We start from the raw sequence: 17,582 nt of genomic DNA on the forward strand, positions 1-17,582 counted from the left end.
TCTGTGTTAAAGTATGTATTTCCAAATATCATAAAAACATGGTAATTCAGTAATTAATGTGGTATATAATGACAGACTTTTCATTTCCAGCTCGATCTGTACAAGAGTTCATTGCTTTTACTGCTCTACTTCACTGTAGTAGTTAGGAAATTTACAGTTAGAGAATCAAATTGAACAGAAATTGGGCTTTTTTTGAATCAGAGTAGTATTTCCAGCATTCTGTCACTGAAACAAGAGACTTCACTGCAAAATAAAATGCTTTTATGTGCTTAATTAAATTGCAGAACTATTGTTTAATGTGTCTATGAAGGTAGCATTCTAAAACTTAAATGCTCTTTAATTAATTAATTAATTTTCAAAATTCTGAAATGTGAATGCAACTTCTTTATGAGGTTCAGGTTGGAAGGGAAATGGACTTGTTTACCAAACTAAGTCTTCTTCCTTCTAATTTATGAAGATCTTAGAATGCTTCTGTCCCCATTTTTCAGGATCTGATTAACAGTAGTTCTGCCAAATAAGCTGTGTTGCGAGGTGTGGAGAGGTGGTGATTGCTAGAGAGAACTGCTAGACATACTTTGATAGTGTAGATTAAGGACATTGGATAATTTGTTTCAAATTAATATAGCCATAACAATTGCATTTGCTGTAAGTAGTTTTAAAGGAATAATTAGAGATGTCAGGCCTCTCAGCAACGTTGATAAATTATTAAATTTAATGTATAATGTAGATCATAGTAGCAATGAGTGAAATGCTTGAGGGAGATGTTCCCCTGCCATGTTCATAAAATATACAATGGCACAGTAGCAGCCCTTGTTGATACTGGCTTTGGAAGGATATTGCAAAGTCAGAGCTGTAGTTTGTAGATATGTTGTGCATGGCAAGAAATGGTTGATGATTTGGGCATGTTTATAAAATAAAGGAGAGAGAGTATATAGTGAGCATACAAGGCACTGAGAATTAAAGCTGACAATGAACTATAGTTTTTCTAACATTTTCTTAAGAGACAAACAAGAAAAGCAACAAACATGAATATTGCTAGATGATGTAGTGTTTCTCTCTTAAATACCTACCCTCTAAAAATCAAAAGTTAGCATAGCATGGCAGTTAGGACATTGGTTTCTTTTGCTGCAAATACTTCTGGGGAAGACATTACTTCATATTAGTCAGTAGCTAATTGACAGCTTTGTTTTTCTTCCCTGATCTGTACCTGTATTTCTTCTTTCCTACCTTCTGTCCCAAAACCTGTGCACTCTGCTGGTCTTCTGAACTATCACAGATTAAATTTGCATTTACTTTTAGTTTAGACATTTTTTTGTGTTATGTCAGGCTTCAAATGGGCAGTCCTTCTTGTTGTTGGGGATTTAAATTGGTAGGACTGTGACAGTTGGGAAATTTTCAAAGTTCATCAGTGCCTGTTAGAAACAGAGAAATGTAAGAAGACTTGAATAAAAACAATTCAAAATCCCTAGATTTTAATCAGTCCTATTTTTAAAAGGGCGAGTAAATACAGAAGTCCAAGAGCAGTTCAAGAACCCCTGAGTGCATAACTTGTTGCTTCATTCTTCCCTAATCCTAATAAATATGCACTTTATCAGAATAAGATTCTTGTGTGATTTTAAATTAAGAAGGCAGTTTGTGATTATAGAACATTCATTTATTTCTCTGTATGTGTTTGGTTTTTGTTTTGTTTTTTAATTTGTTTGTTTGTTTTATGTGAGAGGGAGATAAGGGGTATAGACTGAGGCTTTTTGCTGTGAATTCAAGAGGTAAAGATTTTCTATTTATACCAGAACATGAAATTCAAACCTACTGAAATTCAAGGGTTCTAAATAGCTTGTGTAATAAACTTCTACAGCTGAAGTGATGTCAGAAAATAATAAAGTACTCCATTTGTTCTTGTCCCAAATAAGAACTATACTTTACAATTACCTCTTTATTTCCTCCCTTATTTTTTTTTATTTTCTTCTTTCAAAATTATTTTATCACTAGTTTTTGGATTCCGCTTTTTTTTTTTTTTTAAGTTCTTATGTGTATCCATACAAGTATTTCAACTCATTGCTAAAATGTGAAGTAACGCCCCCATTTTAGTAACTGCAGACAGAATAATGCTTGCCTTCTATTAAATATAACTTTTCTTTTGTTCTTCTATGAACTTCGAAAGGCATTATAAGGTTTTATTCCTATAAATATATATACTTTTTTCTTCAACACTTGATCACTCTTTGGCAGTTAAACACTAATTTTTATTTTGGTGATTGTTCATAATTGTATTATTTCTTATAAATGCAATTCACATCAAAGTCACTTACTTTGTTTACTGGTGTATCCTTAGTCTATATCTTTGCACAAATTGCTATGTATATCTACTGTAATACTGTAAAATTTATCAGTTACTGAAAATTTCAGAAAAGTTGGAAAGCTACTTTATTTACTAGAGTCACTGTGCTAAGAAGAAATTTTCAAGAGAAAATGTTATACAGTTTTTATAGGTTCTGTGTATTTTCTCACTCACATGTATATATACTTATGTATATACATTTAAATTTCCTATATATTGAGTATGTTAGAATTAAATATGTTGTAGCAGTTGTTTCAGAATTTCCACTTTGATTTATTTCCCATTTAACATAATTTTGACATAATACCTTAACAGTCTTTTTAAGTATAAAATCATTATGGATTCCGATGCTTCAGAATATGGAGGGCATCAAAGGTTGGACCACAATACAGAGTACTTCTCTGACGAATATCCTCACAATTATCGACCTAATTCAGTTATGGTAAGAAAGATGTTCTATTTTTAATCTGAATAATTGAATGATTTTAAAAGTCGTCAGACAAATGGAGACTATTCTAGGAGTATTTCTGTGGTGGGTTTGTTTGCTTTTTAACATTCTGAAATTAGCCTGTGTATGAATACATCAGAGGTGATATTACAATTTTATCATGGCTAATAATATTATCTGATTTTCCTTGGACATTACTTTTTCATTTGCATGTCATCTTGCACAGTCTTGCCACACGATATGCATGAAAACCTTCTAATGTACTTTTGAATTGCCTTTTTTAATATAAGCATTTAGTTTATTTTCATGTCTGAAAAACTCCATCTTCATGCTTTCTTAGTGAATAAAGCTGTAGAAACTAATTTTTCATTGCTTTCTTAAAATCATTTGCCTAACTTGACAAAGCTAACTGGCTTTATCCTCCTCAGTTTACAGAAAAACATAGAACAGACCATCTTCTATTTGCATCAAGAATGTTTAGTCCTAATTGTTCTGAACAGTGAACAAAGAGTTTCCCTCAAATCACTTCAGATCAACTTCTAATCACTTTGCTTGTATAGTTGTATATACAATTTCTGTTAGCTGAGGTGGTGACTAATCAAAACCAAAATAAGTGCCCATTGTCATTACTCTTGAAATCATAATCCCTTACTACAATTAATTTATAAATCTACCATTTCCCATTCTTTCTATATGTATACATATACATGTATGCATATACTATATATATATAAATGTGTGTGTGTATATATATATTACACACTTGTTATGTATTTTCACTAGTTCAACAGATACTAAGATTCGAAAAGGCCGTGAACTGGTCAGGCTTCACTGGAAAAGTTCTGAGAATGCTTATGTTGCTGGCCACATTTTTATATCTAAACCATCTATGTGTGTGAAAATGTATCTCTATACACAGGTATATCTCTATACAGAAACACTAAAATTGTATTATTTTTGTAACGTAACAGACTACAGATATGGAGTATCTATACTGGTATGTGTGTGACAGTCTTCTTCCATGTTATCCAGAATGGATAAATGATCTTCTGGTGTCACATTTCTTGTGAGATCCCAATTCCTGAGAATTATTGTGCGTTTTAATCTCTGCCTCTCATGCTTTCTTTTACCCTCTTTTGTTACACTCAGAGTTTTGACAATTCTTTTGTTGGCATGTTTTAAAATAGTTTTGTTACATTGTGCTTTTATTCTGCTTGGCCTAGAGGATCTTGGGAACATGCTATTTTTTTAAAGTGTTTGTATGTGACAGTGCCCTTAGATACCCTTAGGTAAGTATCTGTTATCATAAGCACACTAAGAAACTGAGGATCTAAAAGTCCAGTCCTGCAGGTTACACATCAAATTAATGCTCCCAGAATTCTTGCTTCCTGTGTCAAATTCAAGTATGATGCTTTAGTGATTAGAGAGCATTTTAATTAGCTGCCACTAACTTAACTTTTGCAAGCCAATTAACTGTAATTTAGAGTGTACATTTCACATTAGGGCTTTTAGATGACAAGTGCAAATCATTCAAGACAGAAAAAATACAACAGAACTTGAAGGTGCATCTTAAGTAGGAGCATGTGGAAGATAAAGCATGTGACAAGCAAAGCAGCAAATGCATTTTTGCAGCATAAGCTGTGGCATGGCAATGGCACTTCTGAGTCAGATAGAAACCCATCAGAGTGGGTCATGACAACTTTCCTTTATGTCCTTCAGCAGTCCAATTCACAGACCAGCTTCAGCCAACACTCCAGAAGATGCCACAAGCACTTCATAAAGGTAAAATGGTAGTAAGAAGACACAAAGCAAAAGTAATTGGGGGAAAAATTGTGGAAAATCAGACCAAATCCAGCATGATATAACACCAAGTAAGAAAGAACAAAAGTTACAGTGAATACCACTGGTTGGTATTTTACAAAAGAAACAAATGTTTTATCATAAATAGAAATTTAGATCTCAGTTCTTAGATAATCCGTCATCCTTGGGAATTGTTTTAGTCCTGGTTTAATGTTAAGAAGTCTAAGTAGATGTCTTCCTCTCAATTTTTCTTTTTGATGGCACCACCCCAGTGAACTCAGAAAATGTTTTTTTCTTGTACTTTATCCTATTGTATGTACATAGTGCATGTGACATAAGTGTCTATTTCAAAAATTTTAGTTCTCCCTTCACCACAAACACATTTTTTATAGTGAAAGATACACTTCCCTTAAAGTGTGCTAGATAAACATTGTCAGTAAAACATACCCACAGGACAAAATGAAATTACATGCAATAATTCTGCTGCTCAAGTCAAGCTTAAATAGTGCACAAACACATTATAGGAGATTAGACATGACATAATTCATTCTAGAAACATCACCTAATAAAAGAAATATTCAAAGTGACATTGCAGAATGAGAAGAAAAGAAATGTGAAATACCTGGATTGAAGAAAACTGGGTGAAGAGTAAACTTTGTAAGCACTACTCAGCACTGTGAAATTTTGCTGATGAATATATGGTAATTCAAGTTCTGTATAAGGCCAGATTTCAAGATCATCATGCATGCCTTAAAAATACCATTGGAAAATATATCAAAAGTATTCTTTGTAAATAATCTCATTTTTCTGTTTCGCTGCTTGCACTGCTGCGGGTTGTTAACAAATACATGAAATGTACATAACTTTTCATGTGATCAAGCCTTCTTAAAACAAGCTGTTTTGTATTTGTCATTGTACAAAAGGACTTTTAAACCATCATATTTTTGTTTGTATTGCTGCCATGGAAAAAAAGATTTAATAGTCTTTTTTGAGCTATGTTTGTTGTGGATGCCTCATTTCTGGAGGTGTTTTAGGTCAGATTGGATGGAGCCCTGGGCAGCCTGATTTTGTGGGTTGCAACCTGGCCCATGGCGCTAGGTGGTCTTTGAGGTCCCTTCCAACCCAAGCCATTCTATGTTCTATGAAAGACGTGTGCTTTTTCAATGCTTGCGTAACCTTCTAGTTTTATATTGTCTTCACATTTCAAATTAACTGCTGCAGACATGTTTCAACTCCTGTAAGATCCTACTGCCCCTTTACATTTGTGCCTTACCTGATTATTGTAGCTGAATATGAAACTTAGATTTGGGGCAAGTAGAAGGTGGGGGAAGAAAAAAATCTGTTTCTAATAACATTCATCATTACAAATGTTTTATCAGGCATCTGACTTGATTGATTTTTATTGAAAATGTAATTAGATATCAAAGTGTGTTGTAGTAACTTAAGTATTTTTTTTAATAAAAGTAGTAAGTAAGAAAGAAGTAAGGATTTGTATGGATGCACTGGGTTTTATACTTGTTGCACCAACAGAACTGAGTAATAAGTAGTCTAAATGTAAAGTTGCAGAATATGTTATGTCATTGGCAAAACAGTATGCAGTGTAATGGGAAGTGTAATTGTTTAACATATTTCAGTTTTTATAGATTCACTTTTCCTGTAGTTCTCATCAATTCAATTAGCTAAACTATAAGTGGAAGCTGAAATACTCCTTCTCCCTTTCATTATATCAACTAGAAATTGTGTAGTTTATTCTAAGAATATCCTTATAGCTGGGTTGGGCTTTTTAACCTTGAACTTAATATATAATATTCAGTGTCAAAGTGCAACTTCATGTCTCCATGAGTCTATTGACAAATTAAAAATATGCACATAGACTGAAATGATCTAAAAGCTTTTAGTGACCTTAGCTTTGAAAATAGTAATTTGAAAAACTTTCATGATAAGGATTTATGTATTGAATTTTAAAAGAATGATGTAATCTTTAACTATTTTCTCCCTTAACATGCACAGATATACAGAATATATGAAAGAATATTTGTTATTAGAAAATTGACTGTTCTAACTAGGAAGATCAGGTAGCAGCAAGATCTTGCCTCTTCGTGATTAAGATAAATCAACAATAAATTGATAAATTAGTTTGTTCGTATTCATTGATCATTTCAATTCTTCAACAAACAAAAACTTAGAAATAAGTATAATGATTCCAAAGTTAATCTGTTATCCACTTTCATTTTGTCTTATTTTTTTGGACTGCATGTTTAAGTTTGTCAGGATTTAGTTGTCTTTTTGAAGTAGCCTTTCTTAAGGAAGAGTGCAAAAGATAATGGAAATTTTGAGATAGAGCCTGGAGATCTTTTGCGTAAATGAAGCAAGACAGAGAAATGATTTTCTGCATATTCATGCTTTACAGTTGTAAATTGAAAAACAGATTGGAAGGCAGTGCTTCACATTATTTTAAGCATACCTTCTTTTTCATATGCAATATCTAGCAAAATAAAATCTGAAATATAAAATTCTTTATAACATGTTACAGTCAGAAAGGAAAAGCTACCATGTACCTTATTCATTGATGGTTAATTATATTCTCAGAATAGCGTCAGCATCTGACAATTAGTAGTGATACAGAGACATGAGATTGTCCAAGGCCCTCATTTTAATTAAAAGTTTGGGAAAATGTTGGCAGAGACTCCTGTGATATTGCCTTCTGCATCCACCAGCTGCAATGTGCACTATCAAATATTTTTCTGCAGTGCCTGATCTAGCTCTGAGTTCCAGTAATTCTCCCCATCTGCTGCAAAATGACCTTGAAATGATTTTTAGGACTTGATGTTTCCCAACCCTCAAAGTGGGATGAAAAGTAGTTCATTATGGTTCCAGCCAATTTCAGTTCTGCCTGCACCTGGTACAGAATCTACTCTGATGAATCTGAAAGTAGAAATGTAGTTTGTAGAATTTCTTGCTTATGTGTTTGAGGTTTTTTTGTTTGTTTGTTTATTTGTTTTAAATATATATTTAGAGATTGCTATACATTGCCACCCTCCTAAAATATCTAAGGTGAGCTTCATACTTAGAACTGCTGCTATTCACAAATACTTCCTGTATTTTTTTTTTTTTTTTGCTGTATTCTTAACTCTTCTGGTCTCTTGTTCCTTGAAATTATCCAGGAAAAAAAAAAATTTGAATACTAGAAAGCATTTTATATACTCCTGTCAAATGGTTGCAAGACCAGTTTCTTTTCCCCGTTTCTGCTATAGCCGACATAAACAGAATATGGTCTTGAAAGAACACCATGTATGCAGGTGGAAAACAAGTTGCTTGTAAGAAATGTTTTCGTGTGTGTATTATATTGGCTATACTGTATTAGTGCCAGAAACTCTGATCTCTGTGAAATTTGCCTAATTGAAAACATTGCGACTGCCTTACATTTTAAATTGATAAGTGGTATGAAAATGTCAAAGAGGAGGTAATAAAAAACACTTTGTGTGTATTTGACTTACAAACATCTCTGTCCTCAATCATCATCTTTGTTAGCAATTCCTGTGAAGTCAACCACAACTATTCCACTTTATTCCCACTGAATACTCCATTGGGAGTAAAAAGACTTTCAATAACTTGATGACTAAACATCTGAAAATTAACTTTGTCGAAAACTTTTTTTCACAGCTGAGTCACCCTAACTGTCTCCAGAGGATCTGATGTTCTCCTTTCTGCATATTCCACTCCCTCCATTAGTGAAGGCCTTATGAATCTCCTGATGTGTTTTTTGATGGCCTCCTAAAATAGCAGAGTTACTGTGACAGCACAGAGGGTACAAGGTCATAAGAGAGCAATTGGTATAAAAAACAAAGGTTCAGTTCATTGAGATATCCAAAGCCTTGACTAGCCTGATTTGACCTCATAGCTGGCCCTGCCTCTTGAGTCCCCTTCCAGTGTGAATGACAAAGTAGTCTTGAAGGGGAGGGAGAACTTAGAAGGTCCTGTAGGATGAGCAGAGAATGCTTGAAACAACATTCGGGGGATGATACGGTTGAAAGATAGTCAAGAATTTGATTATCTATGAATGTATTTTCCTTAATATTCTATACTTTGAGTTTTCACTTATATCCATGTTCATCAAGTAAGCCTTGTGAAATGATGAAGAGGACATGAATGAGATAAAATCTGTGATCAGAAAGGCAGGATATAAGATATAAGGATGTAAACCAAACTGAAGCTGTTAATTGAAAATTGAAATTGAAATAATTCAGCAACAGTATATGAAAAGAAAAGCAAGACTAGAAAATGCTTCTGTACCTTTCCTCATTGGTGTATAGAAAAACAAGAAAAATGGCATTTCTCTATGATTTCTTTTAATGATAAATGTGTGGATTTCCTGTTGTGCTTTGAATCAAGATGCTTTTATGTACTGTTATGTGATCTGAGCTAGACAGACATTTTGAAGTCCGCAATTGGGGCACAAGGAGGTGAACATCTTAAGAAAGACTTCCAGAAGTCATTTCTCAGTGTCCACATCTCCTGGCTTTTAAGAGATGCACTTAGGGTAAGAAAGCCTGGGAAAAGGAGATCAAGTTTTTAACTGCTGTGACCAGCATCATGAAGAATAGTATAGTAAGCATGTGTGAGAGAAACCGTGGATGTAGCTGCTAAGATATTTGTACTGAGCTAAAATGGGAAAAACAGTTGTTTTTAAATCTTCTTTTATCATTATTTCTGTAGCTAAATAAAGGTTAAGGATGTAAGCTAGTGTAATGTAGTAACACTTTACATTAAAATGTCTGTTTTGAAGTTTTTTTTTTTTTAGAACATCCCTTAAGGATGTTCAGTTATCATTTCTTAAGTAACTTTTATTTTCATAATTGTTAATTGGAAGTCAAAAACTCAGTAACTGTTCTATGTAAAATCATAAATGACAAGAACACATATGCTGAACACAGCAATAAAAAATGAGGAGCTACTTGGCAAACTTAATTACATACAAAAATAAGGAAATAAGGCAGGTAATGAAGGAATATTAAAGCAAGTGTAGACTACTAAGAGCAAAATCAGAGAGGTCAAAACCTAGTTTGAGTTAAAAACTAGTTAGAGATATAAATGATGGCAAGGAAGGAGTTCTACAAGAGCTCAGAAAGCGTACAAAATCAGAAGAGATCAAGAAAAAATGCAAGATCCTTGAGAAAATGAGGAGTTAAACGCTTTTTTGTTTGTTTGTTTTTAAACCTCAGCCTCTGAGGGCAAAGCCTGCTTTCCAACTCTTTTGTGTACCAGTACACTATCAAAAAGAATGTAGCAGCAGCAGAGCAATAGGTTAGGAACATCTTAAAGAAGCTGGATAAATGGGATATATCCAGAGATTTGGAAAGATTTCACTGGTGTGGCTGCAAGGCTGAAATCATCTGTGAAAAATCAGTGTCCAGGGGAAATTTTTGGAAACTGAAGAAAGGTTGTAGTGAAAGCAAGAAAAGAAACCTGAGGGATCTCGAGGACAGTGAGCCTTACCTGCTCAGTCTCTTGGGAGATCATGGACTATATCCTCTTGGAAGGGGATAGATATGAGTTGATCAGAAAGACAGCTTAGATTTAGTAAATACCTGATAACCTGGTTGCTTTCTCTGGTGAAATATCTGACTACATGCATGAGGCTACTACAGTCAATGTTGTGATGTTTAAGCTTTGTCTCCTACAAGTGGAAGTACAAGCTGGATGGGAAGATTGTTACACACATTAAAATCTGGTTGGGCTGCTGCACTTTTAGTAGTCGAAGGTTCAGTGTTCAGGTATTGACTGATATGAAGAAGACTGCTGTAGCAATTACTGCCAGGGCTGATGCTGTTTGATGGAGTCTTTAGCAGTAACAAAGCACATCCCCAGCAGATTTGTAGATGAATTAGGGTCAATCTTTGATAAATTGAATGGTAGAGGTCCAATCCAGATGCATCTTAATAAATCTGAGGATTTAGCCAATAGAAAAATCAACGAGGAAGAAATCAGGAGAACACTCCCATGTACTAATAAAGATTAGAAAACCAGTATGCTGAGTAGGAGACCTGATAAGAACTGGTGGTTATGCTGGATATCAGACTGAATTGATTGGGGTTTGTCACAGACACATACCATAAAATGCCAGAACTCATCTTCATTAATGTATTTCAGTGTGTTGGAGTAGTTGTTAAAATACTTTAATATGAATTGCACTGTCTTAAAAAAAAAAAAAGAACAAAACCAAAAATACACATAATGGCTTACCTAGGAAATACATAAAGAACCATGGTTGCCATTTTTTTCAGTATTTAAAGAAGATAGAACTGAGTAGTACAGGAGAAGCATGGATGCATGTGTCTGGGGATGATGGCCTTTTATTATATGCTATTGCAAATTTATTTTTCTACAATATTGAGTACTATATGTATGTGTTTTGATATGATTAGAACAATGGATTAAAACACAATAAGCAAATAGTTCTTAATCTAAATTGGATAGAGAAATTAACATGTATGTATTGTCACTAATTAAGGCATGCTTTTATTTGCTTTTAGCTAGGATTCATCTATTCTTTATATGTTAAAATGTATCTGGACTTAAATACAATCAGATGCTTGCATTTCAATTTATCCTGGCAGTAATGGATTTCTTTCTTTTTTTTTAATTTTTATTTTTTAACTGTACCATGTGATGGCAAATTCTAGCAACGGCAGAAAATATGCAAAATGCTATCTCCTATTAAATATTCTTGACTTATATAAATTACAAATTCAAGAGGGAGCAGGGTTGTATTAAGTTATTAAGAGACTAATAATCTAGATAATTTAAGTTTCTTGTCAGCTTTTCCAAAGCACTGATTTTTTTTTTTTTTTTTAATTCACATAAATCACTATTTCTACCATAGTTCTTATGTGGTTTTTTGTTGTTGTTTTTTTTTTTTTTTTAATTTACATCCTGACTTTGTAGAATTATTTAAGGTTCAAGAACTTTTATAAGCTACTAATTAGGCAGGATGCTGTGATCCACCTGGAGGTAGGTGTGAAAGCTTCAATTAAAGCCACCTTAAATTTTATCTCTTGATGTTGGGGGTTTAGTATAATAAATTTAGTTAACTCTGAGAGGGCATATCTTTCTGTAGTACAGCTTTATGCTGTTCATGTGTTTTCAGTATAAGTAAAAATTGCTTGGAGAAGATTGAATGCCTACTGTTTGTTCCTCTTGTTATTTCTCGATTTACTAGTTGCAACAGATGAGATGTAATTTCAGAATTTTTAAAGGCCACTTTAAAAATTTGGCTTCTGTTCTTTTGGTTTGGTTTGGTTGGTTGGTTTGTTTTTTCTTCAAAACACAGGTAGTGTGTGATCTAACCAGTACACCACTACTGCCAGGCTGCCAAAGGAGTTCAGTAATTACAAGTATGATGGCTCTTAGTCTGGACAGAGGAGGAGTGTGTATGACTAGGAGGAAATCAGGAAGAGAATAGAGAAAATAAACTGAAATGTGTGGGGATGTGTTTTTACACAAGTGGTAGTTAAACGTGATGAAAGAAAAGAAGAGGCTTCCCCAGCTTTGGAGTTTGAGTGCCAGAAGTGGGAAGAGTAAAAAGTTAGAAATCTGGACTGGGAAGGCTGAAAGTTTTGCTGGATTCTGGGTAAATAATCTTCCTGATTTCACCTCGTGAAAGATGGACAATTTTCCAACGTCTTTGGTCACATTTTTTTTAACATTTCCTTCACCCAGATGTTCTGAATTCTTTTTAAACAAAGTAACAGGAATTATCTAATGCTTGTGTAATATTGCTATTTTTTAAAAATTGTATTCCTACCAGTGGAATGAATATTTAACGTACAATTGAGAGTATTCCTTGCTCATGCCCTTGTGGTTTTGTTATTTCTTGTAGTTTTATGTAGGCCTTAGAGGCGGTTACACTGATAAATGACATAAGTTGATCAGATTACGAAGCAATGTCATAGCTGATTTTTCTGTTTTAGTAAAAAGACCACCAAGTCAATAAACACTAGAAACTATGTTTAATTTTCCAAGGTAGGAAAAAGAAATGTGTGACTAAAGTAATAAGCTTGCAATTGAATCTCTTCCTGACAAGCAGAAAAACAAGCAGGAAATTCTTATCAATCTAAATATAATATATTACTCAAATTCCAAAATTGTACCTAAAACCAGTTCTAAAATTTTGATTGACACTGTACTGGTGGAGTGCTTCCACAATGCTCTTAGATTCTCAGTTGGTGCAAGTTGACTTTATAGAAACTGAGATAATACATTTCTCCCAAGATCTGATATATTATTGACCTGGCTATAACAGAATTGATACATCCTCTATTAATGTCAGTCTTTGTTGTCTTAACCAAAGTAACTTCTTATGAAACTTCTATTTTCTTAGAAAAATTATTCCCTTTAGCTCCTTTCCATTTTCATCATATCAACTCAGAGTGCTGAATTTCTCAATACACAATTTAAAAATCTTGGCATTATCTATACATTCTGAGCTAGTTCATTAAGTATTTCCTCCCCTGAACAGTGGAGCTATTTATCACTGAAACCTTAGGGGAAATCATTATGTTCACTGCCTTTCAAGAAGCATTGGATATGGCTCTGTCTGATTCAATGAAGATCAGCTGTTCTTTTCTTTTTTCTCTTTTTCTTAAAGCTCTTTGCTCTGTTCCTTCATTCTGTTTTGAAAACTATGAAAGCCTTTCATGCCATCAAGCTCTAGTTTGCAGATAACATAGTTGAAATTGTGGGATATTAGATATTCCACAGGGATGGAGAGTAGTCTAAAGGAGGATGTTGTCAGAATGAAGCCGATAATCTTCAATCTTGTGTTACCTTTTATAATTGCATTTTTATTGACTTGTTCAGCAAACACATTCATGTACTTGACAATTGATGGAGTACCATATATCAAGGTAATTGGTAGGTAGTGCATATCAGTCTCGTTTTCAGATTGTGATTCTACTTTGCTTAGAAGGAATGTCATGTAAAATATATTGCCACAAGCTCTTTTGTGATCTATGAGAAGTCTTTTGATTACATGCATATCTTTCTCATGGTAATCAGATAAAAAAGGGTAAAGCAAAATGCAACAGTGTAATGGTTAATATGAATCTATATCTAGTTTTTAGAGTGATTTTTAGCAACTGGCACTGAAATTCCATAGATGCCAAGATGGAGAAGAATGCAATGCTGTGTCATGATGCTGTTACTTACCTGTATGAAATGATATCGTATGCCTTGAGGCCACTTTACTTCACAGCAGAGGAGTGTTCAAACACTGTTGTAAAACTTTCTCATTTATCATTATGTAGTCTATTGACCTACATGTCCTCAAGTATTATAAATTGGACTTTGGAAGTCATATGAGGCCCTCTACTGGTAGCCATTTTAAATCTTTCAAAGCAATATTTATAAAAAGAGAAAAGAGAAGAGATTGCAATTAAGATGTCTTTTAAACTTTTATATTATCTTGTATATCTCAAGTACTGGAACTAAGCAGCCAGTCACATTTAAAATACAATTAGAATAACCTACAAGATCACAAAAATGAGAAATATTGAATAGCTAAGTATTACGTATGTTGTTTCATATACTGTTTTTTTGGTTTTTTTTTTTTTTTTTTTTTTTTTTTAGAAAATGAATCCTATGACGTTCATGGATTTTTTCTTGTTTTTATCATCTTTTTACTAGGTGTACATTCCAAGCAGAGTGGCTATTGTGCTTCAGAATACGGATGTCCCACATTGAAGATCTCTGTACATATCACTGAAGGAGCAAGTGATAGAAGTGCTGCTACACTGTACTACTAAGTGTAACAAAACTAGCTCTATTGAATCTTTCTGAGGCTGAATCTAGTAATATTAACGTTTTTAAAACGCAAGATTAATATTCACATGCAAATGCAGAGGTCTGTGCTTGTTAGAACCTATTTTGAAGAAATGTTAAGGAAGAGAAAGAAGAATGTTATCATTTTGGTAATAAAAATTTTCACTAACAATACTTCAAAACAGCAGGTATTCTCAATTAAAATGTTGTTTACAGAATTTTATGAGGAATAACATTCTTACCAAAAATGATCCTGCTCCAATGTTTGTAGTTTCTTGAAATCTTCTTTTTCAAAAAGTGAATGAAAATGCTCATTATATGTAAATGCTGCTTATTAATAATGATTTGCTTAAATGAAACAGAAGTTTTTGGCTGAAAGGCAGCCTTAAGGATTTGTGGGAACTAATTGGAGGCTTCTCTTCTGCAATGAGTTCTAACATGCAATTTAAGATATTTACCCAAATTAATGAGAAGATCCTTAAGAGTGTTGTACTCCGCCTTTTTTTAATTTGATTAAAATTGCTAAAAAGTGCTTAACATCCAAGTGGGCACACAACTCACTGCCGATGTGCTGATGCCACTGAGTTGCTTACTTGCTCTCCATCAAATCACTCAGTCTGTGCACTTTACTTGCTACAGCTGAAAAAAAAAAAAAAAGATACTTATCTGTTTTATTTACACTGCTAAGGTCTTCACTAAGAAGAATGTTACAGTGGAGAATGTTCTAAATACATAATTCATCTTAATGCTTTAATTTCAGTGATATTAGGACTTTGTAATAGTGATTTCACCATTTCCAGGAGCTGCCTTTCAGCTTGAATATGAGCTTCTTCTTGCACTTTTGTAACTTCTAAAATGTTTATGTTTTGAGAAAAAGCTGTCTCAAAATACAGTAATAAAGGTTTTTTGTTTTTTGTTTTTTTGTTTTTTTTTTTCAATAAAATCAAGATAGTTAATTATTGGAATGCTGCTAACATTATTCAAGAGAATTCTTTAATAAGTAGAACTTTTCTTTTTGTAAGGAATAAGATTCTTTATATTTGAAAATGTATTGAGGAATACTATGAAAAATTAATACCAAATTAATGAAATGGACTTTATTGTGTTCCACTTGTTCAGAGGCATATTAGAATGGGGTATGAATTGAATGTCTCTTTTATACGTCTGAATTTTGTGACTTTAAATTAGCCAAAAAGGAAGATGCCTGTAACCATTTCAAAACGTTCTTTTTTCTTTGTTTCTTGTTTTTTACCCAGCTTCCTTCATAAACCATTGTGTAAATTACTGAAAAATTGTGCCAGCACTGAAAGTCTATACACCGTTCTTGAAATGCTTACTGTACTTCTATATAGCTTAAAGCTTAAGCTAAATAAGGTACATAATGGAATTTTGCAGCATGATGGAAAACAGTCTTTTGGTAGTGTTTACAATGAAGGGATTTTATGAACATCCCTAGTCTGCTGTATTCGTTGTGACAGAGAATTCTGTATTGTGGTGGAGTACTACAATATTGTCTACTATCATGCTTCATTTTCTACTATACCAGTTTGATCACTGCTTGGTAGTGAGCTAATAAAAACATTTCTATACTGAAACTTTGAAATAAAGTCTTTGAAAGAGAATACACTGAACTATTTTAGCAACTGGAACTGATTATATATTTTTTTTTCCAAATTGCTTTCCTTGTATTGAAATAATAAGGAACTTCTAATATGTATGCTATATTTACATTATTTTATTTAGTAGGTGTTCAGTAGGTGGGGTTTTGCTTTATTGTTTTTATTGACACCAGCTGCAGGTTTCCAAAAGTAATGGAAGGCAAGTCCCCTTGTCAAAACTTTTTGCAAGAGAAGGAATAAATGTGTGACATGAAGGAAAAAACTGTAACATTACGTGCAAATAAACTGAGGAGAATAAAACAAATGCATATATGGTTTCATTGCTTGTACTGTGAAAAGATTGTGTGATACTCTTAACACTGGATAGACCAATATCAAATACTGTCTTGGAATCAGTAACTTGTCTTGGTCTGAAACAATCTAGGGAGAATGGTGGATTGTTTGACATACATATATCACTCTTCTGCAGTAATAGACTAATAAAAGCAAACTACAAGATTTGCAAGCATGTAAATGTGAGAAGCATAATAATTAGGAAATTTTTGGAGTCCTTGTGTGCATTCAGCCCCCCAAGATATGAGAAAGGAATGAGGAGCAGAATAAACCTCCCCACAATTCAGGAGGAACCAGCTAGTGACATGACTTCACTTGGACTGTTATAAGTCCGTGGAACAAGATCCACCCAAGAATACTGAGGGAGCTAGCAGAAATGGTTACTAACTTGATTTCCATCATTGATCTGCTGTCCTGGTCAACCAGGGAGGTCTCAGATGACTGTAAACTTGCTAATGTAATACTCATCTACAAGAAGAGTTGGAGGGAGGAACTCCAGGTCTGTCAGAATTGGGAAAGGTAATGGAGCAAAAATTCATGAGTGTGTGAATGCCATGTGCAAGACAACCAGGTGATCATGGGTTAATGAAACACATGTTGCTTGACCAGCCTGATATTCTTCCATGACCAGGTGACCCGCCTCTTGGAGGAGTATATAATCTACCTAGATTTTAGTAAAACCTTTGACTCTGTCTCCCACAGTATTCTCATGGAGAAACTGGCAGCCCATGACTTCCACGTGTCCGCTGATTAAACAACAAGCTGAATAGCTGAGCTCAGGAAATTGTGGTTAATGGAGTAAAATCCAGCTGGCAACCAGTCATGAGTGATATTCCTCAGGGATCTCTTCTGTTGCTGGTCCTCTTTAATATCTTTACTGATTATCTGGATGAGAGGATTGAGCATACCTTCAGTAGGTTTGCAGTTGACACGAAGAAGTGAAGTGTTGATTTGCTTGAGTGTCAAAAGTCTGTACAGAAGGATCTGGACAGGCTGGGTAGCTGGGCTGAGGCCAGTGAGACGAAGTTCAACAAGACCAAGTCCTGCACTTCGGTTGCATTTGGTTGCAGTAACCCCAGGCAACACTGCAGGCTTGGGGCAGAGTGGCTGGAAAGCTGCGCAGAAGAAAAGTATCTGGGGATGTTGCTCAATGTTCAGCTAAACATGAGCCAGCAGTGTGCCCATGGGTCCAAGAAGGCTAATGGCATCCTGGCTTGTATGAGAA

The 17,582-nt window shown here is 34.1% G+C and overlaps 1 protein-coding gene across 3 annotated transcripts in view; it reads left to right on the forward strand.

The window, feature by feature from the left end:
* Positions 1-16,328, forward strand: part of GBE1 (1,4-alpha-glucan branching enzyme 1) — a 152,091-nt gene extending 135,763 nt beyond the window's left edge. For 2 of the 3 annotated variants that reach the window (XM_085240893.1, XM_085240912.1), the window contains exons 15-17: positions 2,661-2,780; positions 4,506-4,568; positions 14,271-16,328. In XM_085240893.1, the coding sequence (XP_085097019.1) occupies positions 2,661-2,780; positions 4,506-4,568; positions 14,271-14,327 (240 nt within the window). In that variant the 3' untranslated portion in view covers positions 14,328-16,328. The remainder of the gene's footprint in view (positions 1-2,660; positions 2,781-4,505; positions 4,569-14,270) is intronic. The other variant, XM_085240902.1, reaches the window with a different exon arrangement.
* Positions 16,329-17,582: the final 1,254 nt, after the last annotated feature.

This window comes from Meleagris gallopavo, chromosome 1 (genome assembly GCF_905368555.1).
Source record: "Meleagris gallopavo chromosome 1, MGAL_WU_HG_1.1, whole genome shotgun sequence".
Classification (NCBI taxonomy): Eukaryota; Metazoa; Chordata; class Aves; order Galliformes; family Phasianidae; genus Meleagris; species Meleagris gallopavo.